Consider the following 26,751-nt stretch of genomic DNA (forward strand, 5'->3'; position numbering starts at 1 on the left):
CCCTGTGATAGCATTAGTTGATACACAATATGGCCTGGTGCTATATTGTTTCTTAGGGCAGAGGAATTAACTTGGATGGTGCAAATGTTACATCTACTTCCATTAATCGCCTCTTTTTTCTTTTTCGCTCCTGCATGAAGTGATACATGCTCAGTTCCCACCAGCTTAGACCACTCCAAGGAAGACTCACATTGATGGTTTCTATTCCTCCATAGGCAGCCCGAACCCGTGGCTCCTGGATTGTCAGCAGGTGGGTCCCACTCACTGTGAGACTGGTACTACCACTGTAAGGTGAAGGGAAGAAAGCGGGGAGGGGGTAATGGATTCAGTGCATAAACACTATGGTACAGATGATAAAGAGGAGACTGTGGCAGAGAAGGAAAATCTGTGGCTTTAATAACAACCCAGGGTCTTCACGTCCCCATCCTCCCATGGCAACAAGACCAGGGATACAGTTGTATGGAGAAGGCCAAGTATGCTCAGCAGGGCACAAATGAGCCAAAGAAAGTTTGCAAAGGTAAAATGAAAGCTGGTACACTCTCTCTCCCCACCACAGCTCAATTTTCCCAGTGTTTATCACTAGCCTTGAAATGGTGTGAAAAATACCTTAAGAACTCTGACATTCCTGCAAGTCAGGAGTTATGTTTATGTGTGCACGTGCCTATCCATTTATACACATCTATTAATGTATTTCACAAAATATGCATGTATATACATATACTAATAATTTAGCATCTCTTTTTAGATAATGGTTGACTTCATCATCACCTACAAACGTTGACCTCTCTGTGCTCTTTAATTTGGAATATATGTCTATACTACAGGAATATCTTTTTAATATCTGTAATATTGTTACTTGTCTTAACATATATATATGTATATATTCAGGGTGCTCATGCTAGAGTTTAAAGCCCTAAATGGCTTAGGCCCAAAACATATGAAAAACTGCCTCCTCCCCTACAGACTCTCTCAGGTGATGAGATTGGCAGAGGGGGCCCTATTGGTAGTTCCACCTTCAGAAGTTCAGGGGATAGTGGCCCAGGAGAAGGCATTCTCTGTGGAAGCCCCTAAGTTGTGGAACTTCCTCCCCATCTGGCAACTTCATTGTACAGTTTTTGGCAAATGCTGAAGAAGCACCTCTTTGCCCTGACCGTTGACACCTGAGATGCATATTTTTAGGATATTTTTGTGATATTTTAAGTTGTTTAAAATTGTTTTAAGGATATATTTTAAACTGTTGTAACCCACCCTGGAACCTCAGGATGAAAGGTGGGCAATAAATAATATTAATAATAAATGTATTTTTTAAAATCAAAACAAACACCTAACCAGAATCAAATTAAGCAATATAAGTAAATCTCCAAGTAAGAACTGCTGGAGAGGATGAGACATATTTGGTACCTTTCTACATCTCTGGTGGGACTGTCCCAAAATCCAAAGCTTTTGGCAAGACATATTTTCAGAAAGTTCAAGAGTTATGAGCAAATGTATTACAATTACTCCCCAATTAGCCCTGTTGGTTATATTTGATGGAGACCATGTGAATTTACTTAACAAAGACTTAACAACATACTTTATGGTAGCAGCAAGAGAATTAATAAGTAGGCACTGGAAAACAGGAACTAGACTAGCTCTGAACAGGTGGTATCACAATGCCTGGCAAATAGCATTGGCGGAAAACTCACTGATAGACTAAAAATTGTATACCTCCGTTTGCGTTGTTTTTACTGGTTGTTCATTTGTATACAAATATTTTAAAATCAAAACAAATTGCTGGCTTAGAAGGTTGTATAAACTGGACAAAGCAGAGGCATCTGAGGTGAAGGATTAGAAACTGGTTTTAAAGGAGGGGGATGGAGGGCAACTCCTACGTCCTTCACAGAGTCATGGGGAGAAGCTTTAGGGCCCTTCCTAGCATGCAGCAGCTAAAGGGGTGGGTGGAGAAAGAGAGTCAACATGACCATCTCAAAAAGAGTCTTATTTCTACCAATTTGGGTCCTCTACACCATCCAATGGGAATGAGATATTCTTAGCTAGGACACTTAGCGCTCGTCATAGGCTCATCACTTACTTGGCAATGCTCCAAGCAGGATCTATTGCTGTGACAACTGGGTCAGGACTGTAGCGGTAGGAGATAGTGCCATTGGTGGTGATGTTAGCACGGTCAATGTGAAGGCTGAGGTCAGCAGGGCCCGGGCCAAGTGCTGAGGGGGGAGACAGGCAGACAATCTCCCCTGCACTACGCCTTGGGAAAGGGAGGGAGAGTCTGAGTTATTGTCCCCCCCAAAAAACCTCCTCAAAAATTATGGTCTCACCCCATTCATAGGTATCTTCCACAATTTCCTCCTACATACTCTGCATTGTTCTACAGTAACATAAAGTCTCCAGTATTCTACAGTAATACAAAGGTTCAGACCACCTCGATCTTAGGCCATTATTTATTTATTTATTAAATTTCTATCCCGCCCTTCCTCCCAGAATGAGCCCAGGGTGGCAAACAAAAATACCAAAAGCACTCTAAAACATCTTAAAAACAAAAGACTTTAAAACATATTAAAGCAGAACACCTTTAAAAACATATTTAAAAAAGCAATCCCAATAGTGCAAAGGAGGACATCTAAATGGCCCATTTATTATTTCATGTTTATCCTGCTCAAGGCAGCGTACATGGCTCTTCCCCCACACTCTTTTATCCTGAGGTAGGCTAAACTGAAAGGCAGGAACAGGTCTAGAGCCACCCAGTAAGCTTCATAGCTGAGTGGGGCACCTGGGTCTTCTCAATTCTAGTCTGATACTCTACCCCCTACACCAATCTGGCTCTCAATTCACACAAGTGGCTGTTATACACAATTCAACATTTTACTCAACAAAATTTATATACCATCCGATACCCTCCAAAGTGCTTACAAGAAATAACAGGCCTTGTCCATTTAAATCTGTTTCTAGTTAAGTAAAAGAACATTCATTAAAATTGGTACATCGTTGGTATCGCACACCTGTTCAAATCTCACGTATGTTCTCAACGGTCCCCCACTTTGTTGGAGGGGCTGTGGGAAGATTGGAACCTACTTTCACTTGTGGTGGGAATATGAGCGTGTACAAGACTTTTGGCTGCTGATTTATAATGAAATGTTAGCTGTATCTTAAGAGCACTTTGCATTTCCCCCAGAATTGTTATTAAACATATTTTATGACACACATGCACGATTACTCTCTAAAGAACTTATAATTTACATGACTTTGGCAGCAAACATGACAATTGTGTCACAATGGAAAACAACAAGTCTTTCAATTGTACACTGGTATAATTCCTTATGGAATATCGCCATAATGAAAAAGCTCACACATGAACTGAATTCAAGGCTAGGAAAAGAAACACCCGACTCTTTTTATATTGTTTGGCATCCATTTATTGAAATACACTTCTGAAGATTCATTTGCTCATCGCCCATCCATAGAAGGCTGGCAGATCTGGAAATATGTTTAACTGTAGTAGTGACCAATTAATTGGTCAGGTAAAGTGAATCATTTTCTTGACAGTTAGACAACACATTGACTTTGTTTCTGGATATGTATCTTGAGAGGTTTTGTTCTCTTGTATGTTTTTGTTAACTTTTGATTGTATTTAGTTGCAATGGTATCAGATGGTCATGTATGAGAAATCTTGGTGTTATTTGGAGAATAGATACCCGCACAGAAAATAAATAAAAAGTTTATACAAAAAGAAGAAGAAATAACGGGCCTAACACTTTTTTAAAAACTACAATAAAAGTTGACCTGTGTTGAGCACTTTGTTACTGTCAGTCACTGTGAAGCAACATTAAAAAGTAAAAACACATTGCTTTTTTTGCAATTTAATCTTGAACATATCCAAGAGTTCCCAGCCAACTCCACTGAACAGTGCCCCAAGTACTACCTGATCAGCCGACAAGGTGCTCCCCGGATCACAACACTAACATTGCTCCCAGCATCCAGATGGGTTCCTAGGAGGGTGATTTTTGTTCCACCCGAGGCGGGACCTTGTTCTGGATTTATCCGATGAAAACTGGGGGTCTACATGAGGGAACAGGTAGAAATCAATAATGAATTGCCTCCTGACTATACAAACAGTTCCCTCCAGAGCCGCCCCTAGGCACTGGGAAGAGGGGCAGTTGCTTTGGGGGGCCCTGCGCTTGGCGATCTGCATATAAAAGCAGCAGCCGCGTCCTCCTCACGGCCGCAGTAGCGAGCTGAGGGGAGCGTAGAAATGAGCCGGGAGGAACAGGTGCAGCGGTGGCCTCCTGATGGCCGTGGCAGCGAGCTGGGAAGGAGAAAACCTCACAGCGAGAAACACTAAGCGAGTCTACAACAAAGGCTGCAAAAAATGGAGCCGCAGCTGAAAAATACAAAGCTGCCACCGCCGCCAACGAAGGCTGCAAAAAAGGAGCCGCAACCGCAAGCTCCTAGCAGCCGAAATACAAAGCCTCTGCCGCTGCCTGGAGGAAAGGATATATAGAGAGAGAAAGAATGTGGGGGCCCCCCAACTATGCTTTTGCCCCGGGCCCCGCACATGCTAAGGGAGGGCCTGGTTCCCTCTACCCAAGCTGATTAACACTGCCACCCTTCCAGAACTGAACTAACGAATTTTTGGGTCTTGGGCCCAGAAAACTACACAATTCAAAACACTAACAAATATATATCACATGTTTAAGTGCTTATTATATAACTTAAATATGAATATTTAGTCCTCGCCCACACCCTGATTACCACAAAAGTGAAGGGAGTATCCGACTGGGTGCGGTAATCTACACTGCAGTCGCCTACACAGAGCTCTACAGGTCCGGGGGCAGGGTCAGGCAAAAGTGAAGGCTCCAGTTCACACACCAGCCTGAGGGGAGGGAAAAAATTGTCAGAAGAACATGGCTCCCTCCACTTACCTGCCAACTTAACACGGCAGACTGAAAAACTTCCATGCTTTCTTCATTTTTTAATTTTTATTTAAAGTTTTGAAAAAATATATATATTCATCAACAATCTAAACAATACTACTTTACCCCATTCCCCCGCACATAAATCTTCCCTCTTCCCACCTATTCAACATCTTCCATTTTCCATTGAAATACACAGTTATAGAGTCTAAGGAGAACATTAACCTAGCCATAGTCTTTTAAAAGGAGTTGGTACTTGACCCGTTTTCATCTTTTGCAGAGAAGAGTATGAAGGGCCACCAGTCCTCTTTGAAAGCATCTTTGTTTTTCCTCTTTCCTTTTGCTAATCTTAATTTGATAGTCAATTTTTCTAATAGGGCAATTTCCCACACCTTTTGATGCCATCTGTCCAACGTGAGACCTCCCAGAGTTTTCCAGACCTGTGTAATCACTGTTCTGGCAGCCACCAACAAGAAGCCAATCAATTTTTTATAATGTAAATTCTGATTTCCCTCTGTAAAAAGGTTTAGTAAAGCCAGTTCTTCTGTAAAGATTATTTTTTGTCCAGTATCTTTGAATTTCTGTATGTATGAGAGACCAAAACTTGGCTACTTATCACATTCCCACCACATATGCATAAACGAGCCACGTTCCCCACATTCACGCCAGCAGGAGGGGTCCCCTGAGTTGATTCGTACTAAACGTGCAGGAGTCATGTACCATTTTGGAACAATTTTTAAAGCCATTTCCCTGAAAGATGAGGCCACTGATTTATATGGGAATTTTAACCACATGCCCGTCCAGATCTCATTTTCTATTTTACAACTCAATTCAGTTTCCCGTATTTCTTTAAGGATTTGGTTACTGCCCATATCCTTTCCCAATAAAAACTTGTATAAGGAGGAGACTAGACCTTTTTCAGTATTGCCTGCATTCAATATTAATTTTTCTCCTTGAGTTAGTTCTTCTGTTCCCTGAGTTATAATCCATGCTCTATTCTAATGAAACCTCAAAGTCCACTTTGACACATTCAACAGGACCCATGTTAGTTCTTCATTGTTATAACAAGTTTACCCAAGTGAGAGAATCTGGGTATGGGAAGTCTGATTCTGGACTTCAAGGGGGAAATGTGCAGCACCACAAACAAGACTGAATTCAAATGAGCAGGGCATGCAGGGACAACTGAGATTCTATTTTTAAAAAGGAGAGCTCCAATTTTGTCCTCCCTCACAACATAGGTCTTTGAGGTCTCATAATAAACTTTGAAGATTGTAAGTAGAGTTGCATGGAGTATAACCACATACTCTTTAGCTAATTTGGTAATTCTTTTTTATTCTACTGATTTTCCAGTCCTGTAGCCTCTCTTATTATTATTTCTTTTGTAGTGTTGTTAACATGAAAATAATAATAAATACATTTATTTCCACAGTGCATGTGCTTGGAAACCCTGGATCCCAGATGCATGAGAACTAGGTGATGTAACTGAAAGGCACTCTATACATTCACAGTCACTTAAACCAACTTCAAATTGTAGTTTAAGATCTTGGGCTTATTCCAAAGTGGCTAAGCAAAGTTTCCCCAATTCAGACAAAATGGGAAACATTGGTTAATTAGAGACTTCCTGGTTTAATTGCAGCTTGTGCAAAGGGAGGAGTATAGGGGCTGCATTCACAGGGAAAAGCTGTGTGTGTGTATCTCAGCTTAATATTATATTATATTGTATTATATTATATCTTATAGGTTGTATTCAATGTAGTGCTAAGCAGATAGCTCCATCAGCACAAGGATCTATCCTTGCACAATGGAACCATCTCCCTTTCTCCTCCCCCCAGGTGCCTTCTAAACCTGTTCTGAGGGTTCACCCAACCCTCCAGAGCAGAACTGGGGACGGTGTGGGGGGAGAAGAGGGAGAGAAATCCCCTTGCACTAGTACAAAAATGTAGTTGAATAACATCCCATATTATTTATTCTCTTCAACATTTATATATCACTTTTTACCCCAAAAGGGTAACAAGTCAATTTCCAATTCAGTCGGCAGAATACTATCCCATGGTATAGAATGGGCTGACTCTAATCTGCCATAAGCCTGGGTGAACTGTTAGATTCTGACTAGGTGATGGAAACTCATTGCAGATATAGCCATCTCATGGGAAGGGAACTCCAGAGTTGGGGGTGCAGCTTTCAAGAAGACCTTTTCCAGAGTCCCTACACAAACACACAAGTGCTGCCAGTGGGACTATCAGCTGACCCCAAGGCCTGGGCAGGCTGACAAGGATAGAAGCACTGCAACAGAAACCTCAGTCCCAAGTCATCCAGGGCTTTATTATACATTACATTATTACATTGGGGCCAGTGACATTTTTGTTTAAGAAGGCTTCCCTTAAGATCTGCCCCAGTCATTTGTGGACTAACTGTGCATCTGTAGAAATTGTTTCATTGTGTTCAGACTTTGTAGGTATGGCTTTATTGTTTTTTAGAGCTTGTATTTCTGTATTTTATTTCATTTTTATGTTGTTGTACGCTGCTTTGCTGGCCTTGGGCTAAGAAGTAGTTTTACATTTGTAAAATACAATTCAGGCAGCCAGTGCAGATCCCTCAAAATAGATGTTGTATGACTGCACACCAACATGCCATTCAGTACTCTGGCAGCAGCATTCTGCACAAGCTGCAGTTTCCAGACAACCTTCACGGTTAGCCCTACATAGAGTGCATTACAATACTCAAGATAGGAGATTGCCAGAGAATGCTATCCTTATCCAGGAATGACTGCAATCCTGGTGAACCACCTGGAGAAATAAGCACTCTTTGCCATTGAAGCCATCTGAGACTCAAATGGCAGAGACAGATTTAGAAGCAATGCCAGACTATGAATCTGTTCCTTAGGGACTCTATCCAGAAAAGGCCGAACACCATTTCTTGGACATAAGAACTACCCACCAACAGCGCTTCCATCTTGCCAGGATCCAGCTTCAGTTGATTGGCCTTCATCCAGCTCATTACTGCCTCCAGGCACCAGTTTAGCACCAACACAGTTATATCTGGTTCAGATGGTATGAAGATACAGAGCTGTGTGTCATCCACATGTTGATGACACTGAGCACCAAACTTCTGGTGACCATACCCAATGGCTTCGTATAGATGTTAAATAGCATTGGAGATAGAAAGAAACCCCGCAGGACCCCAAAGCTTAGCTGGTATGGGGCTGAGCAAAAGCCGCCCAGTTCTACTGTCTGGAAACAGCCCTGTAGGTAGGAACAGAACCTCAGTTTCACCGTGGCCCCAACTCTCAACCCACAGAGCCACTCCAGGATACTGTGGATAATGATATCAAAAGACACTGAGAGATCAAGAAATACCAACAGGCAAACATGAAGATATATATCTCTTTCCTCCTAAAAAAAGAGAGAAAGCTAGAGAGAATGAACCAAAGGGGCCCAATCCTATTCCCCCCACTGAAGAAAATCATCAACCTGAGTGATCAAATCTGTCTCAGTGCCAAATCCAGGCCTGAAGGTGAACTGAAATGGGTCTAGAATAGATAATCTGCTCCATTCAAGTATGTCTGAAACAGCACAGCCACAACCTTCTCAAGCACCCTGCCCCAAAAAGAGAATATTGGCTGTTGGCTGGTAGTTATTCAAAACCTTTGGGTCCAGGGAGAGCCTCTTAAGGAGAGGGACACACCACCGCCTCTTTCAAGGTGGTGGAGACCACCTCCTCCCACAGTGAGGCATTGGGCACCCTGCCAGTCCCTCTGGCTAGTTCTAAAAAGCCATGAAGGGCAAGCGTAGAAAGAACAAGCAGTTGGCCGCATACTTTCTTGTCTGGTGTTCTCAGGCCATATTAACTGAAACTGATCCCAAATAGCATGATCTGATAGTCCTCTGAACATCCTCTCCAAAATTATACCAATAGCAGCATCAAGGTCTGAGCAGAGGTAAGGATTGTATCCTCCAAGTGCCTAGCAAATAGGTCATGGTGGGCTACAGATGGTTCAGATGTTACAGACTACGACCCAGAGTTCACCAGTCCCTTAAAACGCTCTGAAAAGCTCTGCTGGACAGCTACTGGCATTCAGGCATATTGGCTTCCTGGTGGGTGAGAGAGAGACCGAGTTTTTGAGTATGACAGCAGCCTTTCTGTCCTAGCTCTCCAGCCTATGCTGGTGCTGTATTGAAAACCCAGGAAGGCAGAGTTAGCACAGGTCAGGCCTGCCCAGCTCCCCATGAGGCATGCCAAGTCAGCCTCCTCATCCACATTCAAGGCATGGAAGATAGATGTTTTATGATGAACTGACCTGGCATTCACCAACAGTACTGCAAAGTGGGAGTCCCAGCTGCCTACCTAGGTTCCGAAGCCAGGGGGCTGGGCTGGGAATGGCTACCATTTCCAAGTACCTACCACCCCGTTCTTTACCTGGCCAGACCAGTCCTCAGTACTATATCTACCCTTACCTGTTACTCTATTGTCTCTAGGGCCTGACCTCCCCTCCCCTGATCAAAAGAACTCAGGCACATATTTAACCCTCTTGCCTTGCTTGGGAAAGCCAACACCCTAAGCACTGTAATAAAAAATGCTACTGCCCAGAAAGGTGCTAGCAAAACATGCAACCACAATAAAAGTAAAGTGCTATAGTAAGCTGCTTAGAGGTTGCTATCAATTAAGAGGTATATACGTTTTGTTAAATTAAAGAATAAAAATAAATTCTGCAATGTGCAAAATACAAGCAGAGGTATTATCCAGGTACAAGAACCCAGCAATAAAATACAGATATAAAGTGCAGACAGTCACAGAATTTTACTAAGTACAGTAGGGCCCCACTCATACGGCAGGTTCCGTTCCAGGCCCCCGCCAAAAAGCAAAAACCCCTGGAAAGTGGGGCCCTACTCAGCTGTAGCATGGGAGCTCCCAGCCCTACAGCTGATAGCACTCTCCAGCTCATCAGCTGTAGCGCACAGAGCTCCAGCTGGAGCATGCAAGCTCATCAGCTGTAGTGCACGATCAGTTGGAGCGCAGGGAGCTTGTGCGCTCCAGCTGATCCCCATCAGCTGGAGAGTGGTGGGTGGAGCTCCCCGTGCTACAGCTGGTTGCCCTGCTGGTGCTGCCGTATTAGCAGAACGCTGAAAAGAGGGGCGCTACTGTTTACATGTATACAACTTCCACCTACATGCCACTAGTGGTTCACCCTCCCCCTGAACTGAAATCAGCCATAACAAACGCTCTTGCTACTTACAGTTCTTGCTGGCCTTTCATTCCAGCACTATCTTCTGCCAACCTGACTCTCACCCAGATGACTACTAAAGATGGGCCAAGTTCAAGGTTCTCATTTTGGTGTACAAAGCCCTATGCAGCTGGGGACCTGGATACCTGAAAGATTGTCTTACCCCTTATGTACCCAGTTGACCTCTGCGCTCTGCAGGTGAGGGTCTCCTGCAGATACCATCTTATCAGGAGGTTCATTCTGCACAACATTGGAAGTGGACATTTAGTGCTGTGGCACCAACACTTTGGAATTCCCTCCCCTTAAATATTAGACAGGCACCATCTCTGCTATATTCTCAGCGCCTTTTGAAGACCTTCCTCTTTCAACAAGCCTTTTAAGTAGAGACCTTATCCCAATCTGCATCTGTGTTGGCATTACTTTTTTAGATGTTTTTAAAGCTTTTTTTTTAAAAAAATATGTTTTTAAATGTTTTGTTTTAATATGTTTTAAAGTCCTTTGTTTTTAAGATGTTTTAGAATGTTTTTAGTGTTTTTGTTTACTGCCCTGGCATAAAGGTCAGGATATAAATTTAATAAATAAATAATGTAACCTCCCTCCAGGCCCTCACCTCGGGCTCAGGTTACCCCACTATTTCAACATTCAATACACTGCTGCCAAAAATATCTTCCAAGGAGAGGTGCCCCACTCCAATGGCTCTCTCAAATGCAAACCCAAAGGTATGATCTGTTTGGTGTCTCCCTTTGGGGGTGACCTGCTGCCTGTAACAGGGTCCACAAAAGAGAGCCCTCTTCCTCAGAACTGGCTGTGGGCTAGCTGCTCTTTCAGGGGAAAAGCTACAATATGATCAAATGCAGCTGCTGTTGCTGTCTCCCTGCCCCCCTCCCCCACTGATGGACAAGACATTTCACTGCCTGAAGCAGAGCCCAAATAATCCCCCTACTCTCTGCTAGGGACAACACTTTAAAAAAAGTCTTGATGCACCATTCATACAGCAATTCCTGCTTTAATCTATCCCCTTTCACTTGGCTCCTACCGCAAACTGAGATACGGGGCTCATCCAGATGACTGTAAAATGTGTGACATGATCGCTTTTGTGTTTTCATTATTTTTCAGTTGTCCATATGACGCTGCGCGCTTCTGTGCATTTTCACGCAGTTAAATATGCTCCTGCAATACCGCAAATCATGCGATTTGCTTTTTTTGAGCTGGGAATCATCTGCTGTACCTTCAGGTGCTCGGATGCAATACTGCGGACTTTACAGCTGTGGGCATTTGATGGGCGGTTCTTGGGCGGTTCCCCATATTCCTTCCCTCATTCTCAGCCAATCACGTATTTCCACTGTTGCGCATGTGCATGAATATCCGTGGAAAGCCCGGGAAAAAGAAACCTATCAGAGCAATGGTGTGGTGTTGGGGGCCCCCCCTGCAACTTCTACTGAGCAGATGCAAAAAAGCGCATTTGCGCAGGTGCAGAAGCAGCAACAGCGGTTAATTTTTAGCCAGCCTGCAAACTGGGCAGCCGCTCAGGGTGAGATTTGCAATCATGGTTGTTTGTAAACTTTTTCAAGGGAGAAAATATTTATCTTTGCCTAACCTCCACCTCCCACCCCTCACCCCCCACATCAAATGCCCTTCTTGAACGTATTGGTCTTTGCTTCCAGGCATCCAGAGTCTAGGGAGAGGGGGGGGGAGAAGAGAAATACAGGCTTTCCTCTTGGATTACAGACACTCATGCACCCTTTGTCAATTTCGCTTTCCTGCCTGCAAGGCTACTGTCTTGGAGTCTTGTCAATTTCAACCACAGCCTGCAGGTTCTCCCTAGACCAGCTGAGCTGAAAAGCATACAGTTGCTTTTGCGAAATATGGCAAATACAAGCAAAAAATCCACAGGAATTATTGGCATATAAGTGGTTTGCTAGAGTGTCTCAGCCACCCGCAACCATAGAGACTGGTGGTCTACCTTCCTAGACATGACACATCATTACTTGCTGTTCTGGAGATATAAGTGGAATTGCAATCATGTGTATCTCCAGAAACGTTAAAGGTGGAAAAGCATACAGTCGGTTTTGCGAAATATCACAAATACAAACAAACAAAAATACAGGAATTATAGGCATATAAGTGGTTTGCATGTTTCTTTTATCAGAGGGAACACCACAAAGCCTGTGCTGGTTGCTTCAGCGCAGACTGACACAGCAGCACGCGGGGCTGTTTGCCCGCATTCCCTGCCCGAGCCAAGAGTGGCCACCCGTGGGGGGGGGGCTGTTTGCTTCCCTCAGGGGCAGTATTCCTGCTGCCAAGCCGCATAACGGTCCGGGGCTGAACCCTGCAGTGAATGAGCCCAAGGGTTATGGGGGGATTTGCCCGGCGATTACAAGCGCTGATCCCTTGCACTGCCCACAATCCCCCTTGATGGTCAGGGGCACCTGGAGACACCCCCCCCGGCCGACGCTGCTCCAGAGTGGTGAGCAACAAGGAACTCCATGACAGGCACTACTACCAAACCATCAGGAAATTCAAACTTTTGCACTCATATGTTCAAGCGCATGGGCCTTGTTGTGCTTTGTTGCAAAGGGGGAGAGGAGCATACGTCATATTTTTGCGGACCAATTGGCTGATAGGGGGGAGTCTTATGGGCGGAGCTGGGAAAAAGCAAGAAGAAGTACGGGTCCTCTCGCTGCGTGTGTGGGCACAAAAAAAGCGGTTTTTTATTGGAAAAGAGCAAACAAACAGGCAAAGTGAGGACTGTCAGATGACGAACCGGATATGGAAAACATGGCTTATCCCGCTCCGTTTGGATGAGCCCATGGTATAATAACGATCTACCTTCCAAGGCTATTGTTAGGATTACTGTGAGACATTGCATAGAGATATTAACATTCCATTGACTTTTTGTGTGTTTTTCAAGGAAAAGCAGCCTTGCTGCAACAGGAAAGGAGTCCTTACTGTATTTTGTTTCCCTACTATGGGAGAGGCAGCTGAGTAGGCAGCTTTAAGGGCAAGATTAAGGGTGGGAGAAATATTAAGCTTCCCTTGCACCTGGCACCTACACCCAAGCTCAGCCTTCTGAGGGTGCTTTTCTTGTAACAACCAAAAATCATTTCTGGGGAATGTTCTTTGTTTCTGAGTATCAGGTCTGGTTTAGCCCTATATGTGAAGTTCTTTGGGCAAATTAAAGTGCTGTAGAAATGCTAAAATGCTATTTTTTAGTAGTAGATGGCTTCCTACGCTCCAGTACCTTTCTGTATGATTACATGCACTAGTGTGTCTGGAACAAAGTTCTGTGAGGTTCTTCACTGTGAGACATTACACCAAAGGCATTAAATTAGACATCTGCCTGCACATGTCCTGAAGCAAGGCAATTTATATGCCTACAGGCTTCAGGGCCAGCCAAAATGAAGGAACCAAAGAGCCAGATAGATAGCAGGAACAGGTTCTTACTACCTGGGTACAAAGTACTACTTTTTGGTGGGACTCATCCCCAAAGCAGGAAGAGGGATGGAAAATGTTGCAGGGAAAAAATGACTTCCTACTTGCTATGCTGCTGTTTACTATTTTGGTTAAGTCAAGCAAGGCTAATCTTGAGAGAGTTCTACCGTTAAACACGTCACCTGGGTCCAGGAAGTGGTGTTAAATGAGAGCCCACGAATGGTATCACACAGCTGTTTCTAGAAGCTTTTGATCCTACCCAGATCCCCTGCCATTATATACTTTCTCTTGACAGCTCCACATAGCTGCCATCCCCCCGAGTTTTTAGAAAAGTCTTCACCCACCTCTCAGCGCTGATGTATTCAGCAGAGAGAGAACTGCAGTGCACACCAGCCACACGGACCCCGACCTCAAAGAAATGAAGCCCCAGATTCTCTCCCCAAACTGTCACTCGTGTCCCACCTTCCTTGGGGCCAGTCAGAGGCAATACCTGCACACAGAATGGAAGGGGGAGGAAGAGAAAGAAAGGTCACTCAGTGGAGGGAGGGAAGCCAATGAGGCTTTTATGGGTTCCCAAAGGAAGACAAGCTTTACTCTAAAAAAAAAAGGGCAGGTATGCAAAACCCCAAGCTATGATTCTTACACATCCATTTAAATGTATTATGTTTTTGCTGCTACAGGGCTCCTTAAGTCCATAGGGGAGGGAAAGGGAGAGGAAACACTGTATGATGCAGCATTCTTATATCCAACCCCCAGAACTGGTGGAACCTCCCTGCTGCTAAGTATGAGAAAAACACTCACAAAGGGCCCCTCCAGACTGGTGTATTTTTGTGGGGATATTTTGCAACATGTAATTGATGCAATACTAGTAATGAATTTATATTGGACTGTCTACACATCATTCTGCTTTATCAATTGTTCTGTGATGCTTCCCCAATGTTACTGTGTTATTGCCATCTGGAGGGGCACTCTTACGCTCGCAACAAAAGCTAGGGAGAACCCGGAACATTTATGGTATAAAAAGATTCAGGATTTCAGCAGGAAGTTACAGGACATGCACCAATTTGCAGGTGCAACCAGTATTGAAAGAGGAATTGTGTATAACCATCCCAATACTATCATGATCACAAATGGGCATCTGGAGGGACCCCAAAGCAATGTTTGAAAGCATCCATAAGCAAGCCAACAGGCACAGCTAGAAGAGGAGTTAAAGTTCTTCTGACCCAAGCAGCTGGCTCTATCCTGCGACCAGGAAATACAAGCCTTATGTTTGCAATGCTATGTGTGACAGAGAACCAGGATTGTACCTTGCCTGATGCTTGTATGTTTCATGTTTGCATAGGGGTCTACATAAATGGACCCCAGAGTTCAAAAGTCTGATCCATGTGATCTGTGTCTACCACAAAATATTTGTTAAGCAGTGTATGCAGGGCCCTATGCAAATATGATGTCCAACGAGCAAATGTGAGGCAAGAGCGGTGACAGAGCAGGTGCAATCTCACACCCCTTGTGATGTGTAGACTCTCACCACAAAACTGGGATAGCCAACATGGTGACCTCCAGATGTGGATTCTAATTTCCACCAGCTTTAGCCAGCATTGTCAAAGATCAGAGATGATGGGAATTGTAGTCCAACAACAATTCCCATGGGCACCAGACTGGCTATCCTGGCACAAAATTTATCTTACCTGCATAGTGCTTCAGTGCAGAAAGACAAAATCTGCCCATTTCACAGCCGTTGCCTCAGTGAAGCAATTGGAGGAGCCAGAGACTGATATGCTGGCTTTGGGTTGGACGCAGGCAGCAGGAATCACATCAGAGATGGGAACAGTACAAAGTTGTTATTCTGCTGTTTTAATCTTGTTGTATGTCATTTTGTTGTTAACATTGTTTTTCATCCATTCTGAGCAGTCCTGAGAATTTTAACTGAAGGGTGGGACACACATTTTCTAATAAAAACATAAATAAGTGAATAGTTAAGTAGTTTTTCTTACCTGGGTGATGCGAGGATGGGCACAGCGGGCCCCCCGCCGGCCAGGTGGCACCCAGTTCTGCCGGGAAGCAGGACAGTGAGGACGCAAGAGACAACGGCGTTCATGAACACACCAGCCACACTCATAACGAGGGTCTGACTTGAGGCAGAGCCCACAGCTAGAGCGTTGGGCTGAACACTTGTACAATAAAGCTGGGAAATGGAAAGAACAAATTGGAGATGAAATGAAAGGGCCTCCCCTATCTTCATTGGCACTGGCATGCCATCTGCTTATATTTTATTTATTTATTTATTTATTTTATTTTATTACATTTTTAGACCGCCCTATAGCAATAAGCTCCCAGGGCGGTGTACAGCATAATAAAACAGGTTAAAATACAAGTGGATGTAAATACAATACACAATAAAACATAATTAAAAATTTTCAATTTTAAATTCAAATTTTTAAATTTTTAAAATGCCTGGGCGAAGAGGTAGGTCTTTACCTGGCGCCGAAAAGATAACAAAGAAGGCGCCAGGCGTATCTCATCAGAGAGGGCGTTCCATAGTTTGGGGGCCACCACTGAGAAGGCCCTAGCTCTAGTTATCGTTCTCCGTGCCTCCCTATGCATTGGGACACGGAGAAGGGCCTTCGACGTCGAGCGCAGCAACCGGGTAGGTACATAGCGGGAGAGGCGTTCCGCCAGGTATTGCGGTCCGATGCCGTTAAGGGCTTTATAGGTAAGAACCAACACTTTGAATCTGGCCCGGAAACATATTGGAAGCCAGTGCAGCTGGGCCAGGACAGGTGTTATATGATCAAATTTTTTTGTCCCAGTAAGAACTCTGGCCGCAGCATTCTGCATCAGCTGAAGTTTCCAAACCGTCTTCAGAGGTAACCCTATGTAGAGTGCACTACAGTAGTTCAATCTAGAGGTTACCAGAGCATGGATAACTGTGGCAAGGTTCTCCCTATCCAGATAGGGTCATAGTTGGGCTACCAGCCGAAGCTGGTAGAACGCATTCCGTGCCACCGAGGCTACTTGAGCCTCCAGTGACAGGAGTGGATCTAATAAGACCCCCAAACTACGGACCTGCTCCTTTAGGGGGAGTGTAACCCCATCTAGGGCAGGTCGGACATCAACCATCTGGGCAGAGAGCCCCCCCACCAACAGCATCTCAGTCTTGTCAGGATTGAGTCTCAGTTTATTAGCTCTCATCCAGTCCATTATCGCGGCCAGGCAGTGGTTTAGTACATTAACAGCCTCACCTGAAGAAGATGAAAAGGAGAAGTAGAGCTGCGTATCATCAGCATATTGCTGGAAACGCACTCCAAATCTCCTAATGACCTCGCCCAGCGGCTTCATATAGATATTAAAGAGCATGGGGACAGAACTGAACCCTGTGGGACCCCATATTGGAGTATCCAGGGACTCGAGTAATGCTCCGCAAGCACCAACTTCTGGAGACGATTCTCGAGGTAGGAGCACAGCCACCGCCAAGCAGTGCCTCCAACTCCTAAGTCCGCAAGACGTCCCAGAAGGATACCATGGTCGATGGTATCAAAAGCCGCTGAGAGATCAAGGAGAACCAACAGAGTTACACTCCCTCTGTCTTTCTCCCGACAGAGGTCATCATACAGGGCGACCAAGGCTGTTTCTGTACCAAACCCCGGCCGAAAGCCCGATTGACATGGATCCAGATAATCAGTTTCATCCAAGAGAGCCTGGAGCTGGTGAGCGACCACACGCTCTAAAACCTTGCCCAGGAACGGAACATTTGCTACCGGTCTATAGTTGTCAAGATTTTCAGGGTCCAAGGAGGGTTTCTTTAGGAGTGGTCTCACCACCGCCTGTTTCAGGCAGGGTGGTACCACTCCCTCTCGTAAAGAGACACTGATCACCTCCTTGGCCCATCCGGCTGTTCCGTTTCTGCTAGCTTTTATTAGCCATGAGGGGCAAGGATCCAGAGCAGAAGTGGTCGCCCACACCTGTCCAAGCACCTTGTCCACGTCCTCGAGCTGAACCAACTGAAATTCATCCAATAAAACAGGACAGGACTGTGCTCCGGATACCTCATTAGGCTCAACTGCTACAATATTGGAGTCAAGGTCCCGGCGGATGTTTGTGATCTTATCTTGGAAGTGTCTCGCAAACTCATTACAGCGGGCTATTGATGGTATTATTGCGTTCTGAGGACCAGAGTGTAAAAGTCCCCGAATAACCTTATAAAGTTCTGCTGGGCGGTTAGAAGATGACTGAATGGAGGCAGCAAAGTACTGCTTCTTCGCTGCCCTCACCGCCTTCACATAGAGCTTGGCAGAGATCTTCACAAGTGCAAGACCACAGCCGTCGGGAGTTCGTCTCCATTTGCACTCAAGCCGTCTCCTTTCTTGCTTCATCACTCTTAGCTCCGGGGTAAACCACGGAGCCAATTGAGCTCTGCAGAGGAGAGGGCGCACCGGGGCGATCGTGTCAGCTGCCCGGGTCATTTCCGTATTCCACAGATTGACCAGGGTTTCGACAGGAGCGTCGGTTTTATCAGCCGGAAAACTCCCCAGAGCCTTCTGAAAACCTTCAGGATTCATTAGTCTCCAGGGGCGGACCATCTTAATTGGTCCTCCACCCTTGCAGAGGGGAGAAAACATTGTGAGCCTACACCTCAATAGGCGATGATCTGTCCATGACAGAGGAATAGATGTAAAATCCCTCACTCCCAGATCACCATCCCCTGCTCCAGTAGCAAAAATTAAGTCTAGAGTGTGCGAAATATGCGTAGGGCCAGTAACAAATTGAGACAGCCCCATGGCTGTCATGGAGGCCATGAGGTCCTGAGCCGCCCCAGACAAAGCGGTCTCGGCATGAATGTTGAGATCCCCCAATACCAAAAATTTGGAGGATCGTAACACCAAACCCGAGACCACCTCTGTCAGCTCAGTTAGGGAGGCTGTTGGGCAGCAGGGTGGACGGTACACCAACAGTATTCCCAGTCTGTCTCGCTGACCCAACGTAATATGGAGACACTCCAGACCATTAGCTACCTGGATAGGGTGCCTAACGAGAGGGATGGAACTTCTATAGACCACAGCAATTCCCCCTCCCTGACCCTCGGATCTACCCAGATGCTGAACTGAGTACCCAGGTGGGCACAGCTGGGAGAGATTAATGCCTCCCAGATCGCTCACCCAGGTCTCAGTAATAAACGCCAGATCGGCCGCCTCATCCACAATTAAATCATGGATGAGGGAAGCTTTATTATTTACCGATCTGGCATTAAGAAGCAGCAACTGGAGATCCGAGAGTTGGCTGATAGAACTACCAGCAATCCTGTGGATGTGGGGAGGACCGGAACACGGTACAGCCACCAATTGTCTGGGCCGAGTTCCCCTCAACCGGCATGTCCTCCTCACAACGCCATACCTCCCATTACCCGTCACTACGCCCTTAGCTCAGCTCCACTTTAGCCCCTTCCTGCAATCTAAATTCTGCAGCATGGGCTAAGATTCAGCTGCATGCTCAATGTGGCAAACTCACCACAAAACCAGCACAAATATTTTAGTACGTTAGTTTCTCAAGGCAACTGTGTATATGAATGCACCTAGGCTGGAATTTATCACACTAGAGTCAACCAGGGTGTAGGGCTGTTGCTCAGGGGCAGAGCATCTGCTTAGCATGCAGAAGGTCCTAGGTCTAATCCCCAGCATCTCCAGATAGGACTGGGAATGTCCCCAGTCTGAGATTCTAGAGAGCTACTGGCAGCCAGTGTAGACAATATTGAGCTAGATGGACCAATGGCCTGATTCAGTTTAAGGCAGATTCTCTATGCTCCAGAGCTGGCCCTGCCATACAGCAGGGTGAAGACACCTGATTCAGGCAGCACTGGAGGTGGGACAGGAGTGATAGATGAAGGCAAGAATGTGGTGTCTGTAGTAAGACCTTTACAAAGTGTTGGCCTTAGCAGCTGTGGTCCTGGTGTTAAGAAGCGGCACTTATGTTCCCTTTCAGGCAGCAAAAAGTGTTAAGCCAGCACTGATGTGCCCAGGCATACTATATTCCAGCTATCACTGTGTAACGGAGCTCTGGAATAAAATATTCATGTCAGGAATGTCACTTTGGTGAGCCAAAGACAATTTGTAGTGACTTTATCACAGCAAAAAGTAAGAGGAGAAATCAGACCTAAGGCATCCAAGTTAGCTGGTACCTTTGAATCCTGGTGGCTTGTCAATGGCGAAGTCTCCATCCCAAATGACATCAAAGTCCAATGGGAGTTCCCCCAGTTCATCACTATCGTACCAATACTGAGGAAAGAGATGGGTCACAAATTTATGAGAAGGCAGAGTATGAACATTGCTCTGTAGTAATGGGAAACCCAATGAAGAGATACCCATTGGGAAAACCTGAAAAAGGATATACAGGGCACCTCCCCAGAAGCAGACAAGACACTCAACTGCCTTGTCACTTAGGAAGTGTGATCCGCACAGTGGTTAGCAGCTTAAGAGCCTGCCAATTCCCCTTAATCTTGATTGATTGATTTTTATTTATGGTCATAGACCAAACTGAACATATACAAATACACAAATGCACAACAATACTTAAAAGAAGTATTAAACATAAACAGGATATCCTAAGGCAGCTATTAAGCAACGTATCTGGAACATTGACCTTCAAGAACATGTAGGCTTGGCCACCACTTATCCAGATTTTAAGGATGATGGCAACATTTGCACCAGCAAATTACTTAATTAATTTATCAGTCCCAAAATATAGAAAGGCTTTTACGTTAGCTAAGCCTTCTGCCCTCCTTGAAGGTAGATTTAAGAGTGTGCCCTGCCCTTCCGGGAGCATCTGTGCCCTTGTGGGTCAGGGGAGGTGGAAACAATTCATCACATGTTGTTTTATTGTTCCTTTTACCGTCATTTTAGAGTTATTTTTATTACTCCAATTTTAATAAAAATCCCAGATAGATTGGATTTATTTTACTTAAGAGTATTTGTTGTCTGACTGGAACTCCCAGGTCACAATAAAAGTAGCCAGCTTTTTTGCAGCATCTACTGATTGTCGAAAAGTAATGATTAAACAATTCTTTTAATTTTAATATTTTAATTTTATTATTATGCAGTAAGAGGGTATCTCACAAGAGTTATTATGTTTAACACTACTTTTAAGTATTGTTGTGCATTTGTGTATTTGTACATGTTCAGTTTGGTCTATGACCGTAAATAAAAATAAATCAATCCTTAATCTTGAGCTTTCAATCATCAGAATCATGGGTGGAAATAGGGAAGCCACATGCCCTGCCTTACAGAGGACAGTCCCCTGCTCGAAGGCATCCCTGTTTGAGAGAGCAGGGGCCTTGAAAAAGGCCCATCAACAGTGAGCACCTGGACAGCAGACTGGGCAGGCACACAGGTCATCCTGGCAATAGGCTTCCCCCATATGGAGAGATGTATCGTAGCTCTATTAAAGTAACAGTCAAATATATATGTGCATATGCATATGTTATTCAAATTTGCATTCTCTTCTGCCCTTTTTTTTGGTGTTGTGTTAATGGCAACCCTAGGTGGAAAGGACCTAATTACTAATTTACTGAATTTGGAAGTGAATGAATTATTAATCAGAACCCTACTTCTTCCATCTTTAGCATTTCCTGGGTTCTCAGCATGTGGGGTGGCTTCCGTAGGGATTTAGCAACAATTGCCGAAAGAAGCACAAGCTTTTCTATAACTCCCATACTATGTACCTACATTACACACACACAGAGCTGACAGGCACAATCGCAACCCCCGTCATTCCCAAACACTGGCCATGCTGGCTGAGGTTGATGGGAGTTGGGAGTCCAGCAACATCGGAGGGCCACAAGGACCTCCATCCCAGGCCTAGAGCATCCGTTTTTAGTGCTGTTGCCACATGGGCTAAGAGGCAGGAGAAGTGACAGTGACAAAGAGGAAGAAAAAAAATAGTAGCTTTAAAAATAGCTTGTGTGTTGTCATAACGTGGCCAGGAGCCAAAACATGCTAGTACCAATGAGGTGGGGCACTCTTTAAACTGAGCATTTGCAGCTTTCCTGGGGCCCACTCCAGTGGTGTGCTGGTAAATATTTAACAACTGGCTCTCCCGGAAAAAAAAATCCAAGCTGGATTTAGAAAGGGAAGAGGCACCAGAGATCATATTGCAAGCATACGCTGGATAATGGAATGGACCAAGGTATTTCAGAAGAAAATCACCCTGTGCTTTACAGATTACAGCAAAGTCTTTGATTGTGTAGATAGCAAAAAACTATGGAACGGTTTTAAAAGAAATGGAGGCACCACAGTATCTGACTGTTCTGACGCACAACCTATACTCTGGACAAGAGGCTACTGTAAGGACAGAATATGGAGAAACTAATTGGTTCCCCATCGGAAAGGTTGTGAGACAGGGGTGTTTTATCATCCTATTTGTTTAATCTATATGCAGAACATATACAGAAAGCGGGATTGGACCAAGATGAAGGAGATGTGAAAATTGGAGGGAGAAATATCAATAATTTAAGATATGCAGATGATACCATACTACTAGCAAAAACGAGTAATGATTTGAAACGAATGCTGATGTAAGTTAAAGAGGAAAGCACAAAAGCAGAACTACAGCTGAATGTCAAAAAGACTAAAGTAATGACAACAGAAGATTTATGTAACTTTACAGTTGACAATGAGGACATTGAACTTGTCAAGGGCTATCAATACCTTGGCACAATCATTAACCAAAATGGAGACAATAGTCAAGAAATCAGAAGGCGTCTAGGACTGGGGAGGGCACTAGAACTAGAAAAGGTCCTCAAATGCAAAGATGTATCACTGAACACTAAAGTCAGGATCATTCAGACCATGGTATTTCCGATCTCTATGTATGGATGTGAAAGTTGGACAGTGAAAAAGGCGGATAAGAGAAAAATCAACTCATTTGAAATGTGGTGTTGGAGGAGAGCTTTGCACATACCATGGACTGCAAAAAAGACTAATAATTGGGTGTCAGAACAAATTAAACCAGAACTATCACTAGAAGCTAAAATGATGAAACTGAGGTTATCATACTTTGGACACATCATGAGAAGACATGATTCACTAGAAAAGACAATAGTTCTGGGAAAAACAGAAGGGAGTAGAAAAAGAGGAAGACCAAACAAGAGATGGATCAATTCCATAAAGGAAGCCACAGACCTGAACTTACAAGGGTGGTACATGACAGATGCTCTTGGAGGTCGCTGATTCATAGGGTCGCCAAAAGTCACAGTCGACTTGGAGCCACATAACAACAACAACCTCTTCAAAGTACTGATAAGCCTCTTGTTTTAATTAAAATAATAATTATAAATTCTTGCTCTTATCACTAATGGGAGTCAATTATCTTGCATATGCCCATAGTAAATTTTCAGATACTTTCAGACCCTCAGCAATTTTCAAGTGGTCTATGTAGAAGAAAAGTTTGGGAACCCCTGGAATAAGACATCTGCTTATGTCCCTATGCTGCTCTCTCCCCTCATTTAGGTGCCTGGGATGCTTGCATGTGGACTGGGAGGAAGGGCGGGATAAAAATCAAATAATAAATAAATAAACTTCATTCACCCAACCCAAAATTCAGAATCATGCCTCTTTAGGCTGTTTTCTAACTGTTTATTCTTGCTTTATGGTTATTGGATTTTAAAGGGATTTATTTCTTATTGTGAGTTGCCTTGGTTTCCCAAACCTACCTCACAGGGTTGTTGGAAAGACTCCATACACACACACTGCAGATGTATAAATACATACAGCCCATATAATAGTTTATTGTCAAACCAGTTGGTCATTGCAGAAAAATCAGGATTAGTTTTTAAAAAATCAGTATTAGTTTCCTACAGAATAAAAACAGTAATACCTGCCTACTTGCTTTAAAATAGGACTGGAGGAGGACAGAAACAGACTGGAAGGGGACAGAAAGAGTTAGGAGAGAAACACAATTCTTTTTTACATTCACTCCAAAGTCCCATTAATTTACAGCACATTCATAACCATGTCTACTCAAAAGTAAGTCCTATTGAATTCAATGGGATTTACTCTGGGCATATGGGATTAGCATGCTTTTACCCCCACAAAAGCAAGTATTGGGAAGGTTTTGAAAACACTACCCGGGATCTGACTCCTGCACACAAGAGGAAAAAAACCTGAAATGTATATACTTACCCAATTTATGAGATTTTCAGATAAACGGGAGGGGGGGGAACCACCATTTTCTGGCATTGCAGTGAGGTTTTCTAGACACTGCCCAGGTCAACCAAACTGGCTTCACACTGATTGGCTGCAATCCTGAACGGGCGGGGTTAGACTGAGCTACGAAGTGCTATAAAGTACAGATTTGTTTTTTAAAAAGATTTAACAGTGGGGGGGTGGCTGATGTTTTTATGTATATCTCGAGAACCGGACCACCTAGAAACTTTTTTTTTTTTTAAATTAAAGCTGAGAATCCAGGCCACCTAAGGAGCTAAACGGGTGCCAGGTGGCATGCAAAGAATCCGGGTAAAACCTCACTAATCGGGCAATATGGCAACCTTAACTACAACTCCCATCAGCCCCAGCCAGCATGGCCACTGGATTGGGCTGATGGGAGTTGTAGTTCAAACAAGTAACTTTTCTAAGCTCTGCCCAGAAGCCCATGCTTCTGGCACGTCTTTCGTCCACCAATCAGAGGAGCAGAAGACTTCCCCTGCTCTGTTAACAAACGGCTCGCAAAATTCTCAAAACTTTAACGATCGGCTCTTGCGAGCCCGTACAAGCCAGCTCCAGCACACCACTGGCCCATTCCCTATGCCGTGGGCCCATGTGCTCCCCATTTCTTCCATTCCTCATTTTTGACGGGCTTTTTGCCAAGCAGTCAAACTCCGGCAGCCAAACCATCTGCCTGCATAGCACATAAGCAGAGCTTGGAAGATTAATTTTAAAAAGTAATAAATTACAGTTGCATGCCCCCCCAAGTAGTAATTACCATTACAGTTATAATTGCTCTGAAAGTAACTGATTACTTTACTTTCACTCAAAACTAATTGCTACAATTACATTTTAGTTACTTTTTTAAAAAAAATTGCCTACAAGGTGCTGGCCTTGGCTGCTGCACGTCTAAGTAACCTAAAACAACATTAAAAATAAGCACACACAGAGAGAGGGTAGTAGAACAATTTTTTTATCCATAAGATTAACAGAATGGCATAACAAAATCTCACCCCACCCCCAGCAATGATGATACTCCAACACACATTTTTTTTGTATACATATATTGCCTCCAGCTCTTTTCTCCTTCCACTCCTGTCAATTTTTAAACAATTGTTTTCTCCACCCCGTCTTGCTCTCCATCTTCTCTCTCATTGCCTCCTAAGCACCCATAAAGCATGAAGGAAGAACAATGCTGCACAGAAGCCCAATTTGAAGCACATGGTTTTTATTCACAAATCAGAGCAGCCGAAGACTTCCCCTGCTCCCCCCCAAGTAATGCGCAAAAGTAATGCTGGAAACATTACAATTACTCCTCAAAAGTAATGAAGTTACTACTATTACCAGCAAAATATAATGAAGTTACCCACTCGTTACTCAAAAAAGTAATAAATTACAAGTAATTCATTACTTGTAATTAGTTACTTCCAAGCTCTGCACATAAGTGGTGAGGAGCATAAAGAGTTGTTTTCCTGGTTTGGGAAGAGAGGGCTTGCTTTGATCAAGTCTGAAAGCAAACTTAGGTTCTTTCTAAGATTTGGTGGCTAGAACTCCACACACAATTGTAATAATCCCAGGAAGACCCAGCAATGAAGAGTTGAAAACTTTTTAGAATCAAGGCACAGCTTCTTCCTAGTTCCTGTCTGAACATTAACACACACAGCTGCTAACAATCTGGACTGAAAGTAAAACTAAACTAAAGCAACTGCTTTGCCCCTGAGGTGGTCATGTCAAAATAACAGTTCAGCAAGGTAACATCCCCAATTGCCTACAGCAGATATTCCCCATTACATAAAATGCACAGTAATCAGGTTCTAGCTGTTTCATTGTGTTCATGATTACAATTTATCCCTTTGTCAGTATTCCCCAGCAGTTTTTGACAGCTACAGCTTGTTGAATGGAGAGTTTTGCTGAACACAATCTACATTGCACCTCTAGCATCTCCTTAACACAGTTGGAAAACATTAGTTTAAAAACAAACACACACCTAAATAAAATACCCAAACATGTAATTTTATTGTGTATGTTTGTTTTAAAATTGCTGGTTTTATCTATATGTTGATAAAAAATGGTGTTTACTGTGGTTTTTTTGGAAGTTTGATCTTACTGGTATTTTCTTAGGTATATTTCATATTGCTTTATGTAAACTGTTTAGAGGTTTTTGTTGATTTAAGCTGTATATACATCTTGTTAAAGAAAATAAACCACCATTAGGGGCCTACACACCAGGTGTCTCCCGCACCAAATGCAACCCCACATTGCCTGCTCTGGAGCAAGAGAGACATTAAGGGAGCGGCAAAATAAACCCAAAACCAGCCACTCCCTACTCCTCTCTCAAAGTAGCCATATGGTAAAACTGGTTCACCAGGACCACACGTGTGCAGAAAGAATCTCTTCACAGCAACATGTATCACTTTGTACTTATAGCAATCCTCAGTATCCTCAGCCATTTTGTTGCTCAGCCACTTGTTTTTTTGTTTAATTTTAATTTTTTGACACATCTCTGCAGTCTTTGTTGCACTTCGCCAGCTGAATTATTTTACATCGCCTGCAAAACAGTTGAGCCCCTTTAGAGTCCATCTATCCTCTATCACATCACTAATGCATGTTAAAAGTAAACAGAACAAGTGCCAACACAGATCTTCAGCAACTCCTGCTGTTTATTTCTACCCAGTGCAAAGAAGAGACCCTTTAATCCTTTTTTAAAAGGAACATTAAATCTTACATTACATTCCCTCAGTATTCCAGTACCAATTAACATATAAAAGTGCAACAATATTAATTAAGTGCACAGGAAAGTGGAAAGGAAGATAAAGTCTTGGCAGCCAAGCACGGCCCCAAAAACACCATTAATCACTCCTCCTGGAGTATAAAATTGTTGACCTGAATGAAGCAAAAAAGACAAATGCCTAGCCATCCACCTACTACCTGCCTCAGGCTTGCATGGTGCCACATTCTGAGAACAGGTGAACCACTGTGAGGTGTATGCAGAGCAAATAGC

At 43.9% G+C, this 26,751-nt stretch overlaps 1 protein-coding gene across 8 annotated transcripts in view; it reads right to left on the reverse strand.

Annotated features, from left to right (window-relative positions):
* PLXNA3 (plexin A3) overlaps positions 1-26,751 on the reverse strand; it is an 87,821-nt gene that overhangs the window by 25,663 nt on the left and 35,407 nt on the right. For all 8 annotated transcript variants that reach the window (XM_061614179.1, XM_061614180.1, XM_061614173.1 and 5 more), the window contains 7 exons: positions 19,733-19,829; positions 15,555-15,745; positions 13,905-14,050; positions 4,747-4,867; positions 3,917-4,053; positions 2,072-2,245; positions 191-284 (listed from right to left, as the gene is read on the reverse strand). In XM_061614179.1, the coding sequence (XP_061470163.1) occupies positions 191-284; positions 2,072-2,245; positions 3,917-4,053; positions 4,747-4,867; positions 13,905-14,050; positions 15,555-15,745; positions 19,733-19,829 (960 nt within the window). The remainder of the gene's footprint in view (positions 1-190; positions 285-2,071; positions 2,246-3,916; positions 4,054-4,746; positions 4,868-13,904; positions 14,051-15,554; positions 15,746-19,732; positions 19,830-26,751) is intronic.

This window comes from Rhineura floridana, chromosome 3 (assembly GCF_030035675.1).
Source record: "Rhineura floridana isolate rRhiFlo1 chromosome 3, rRhiFlo1.hap2, whole genome shotgun sequence".
Classification (NCBI taxonomy): domain Eukaryota; kingdom Metazoa; phylum Chordata; class Lepidosauria; order Squamata; family Rhineuridae; genus Rhineura; species Rhineura floridana.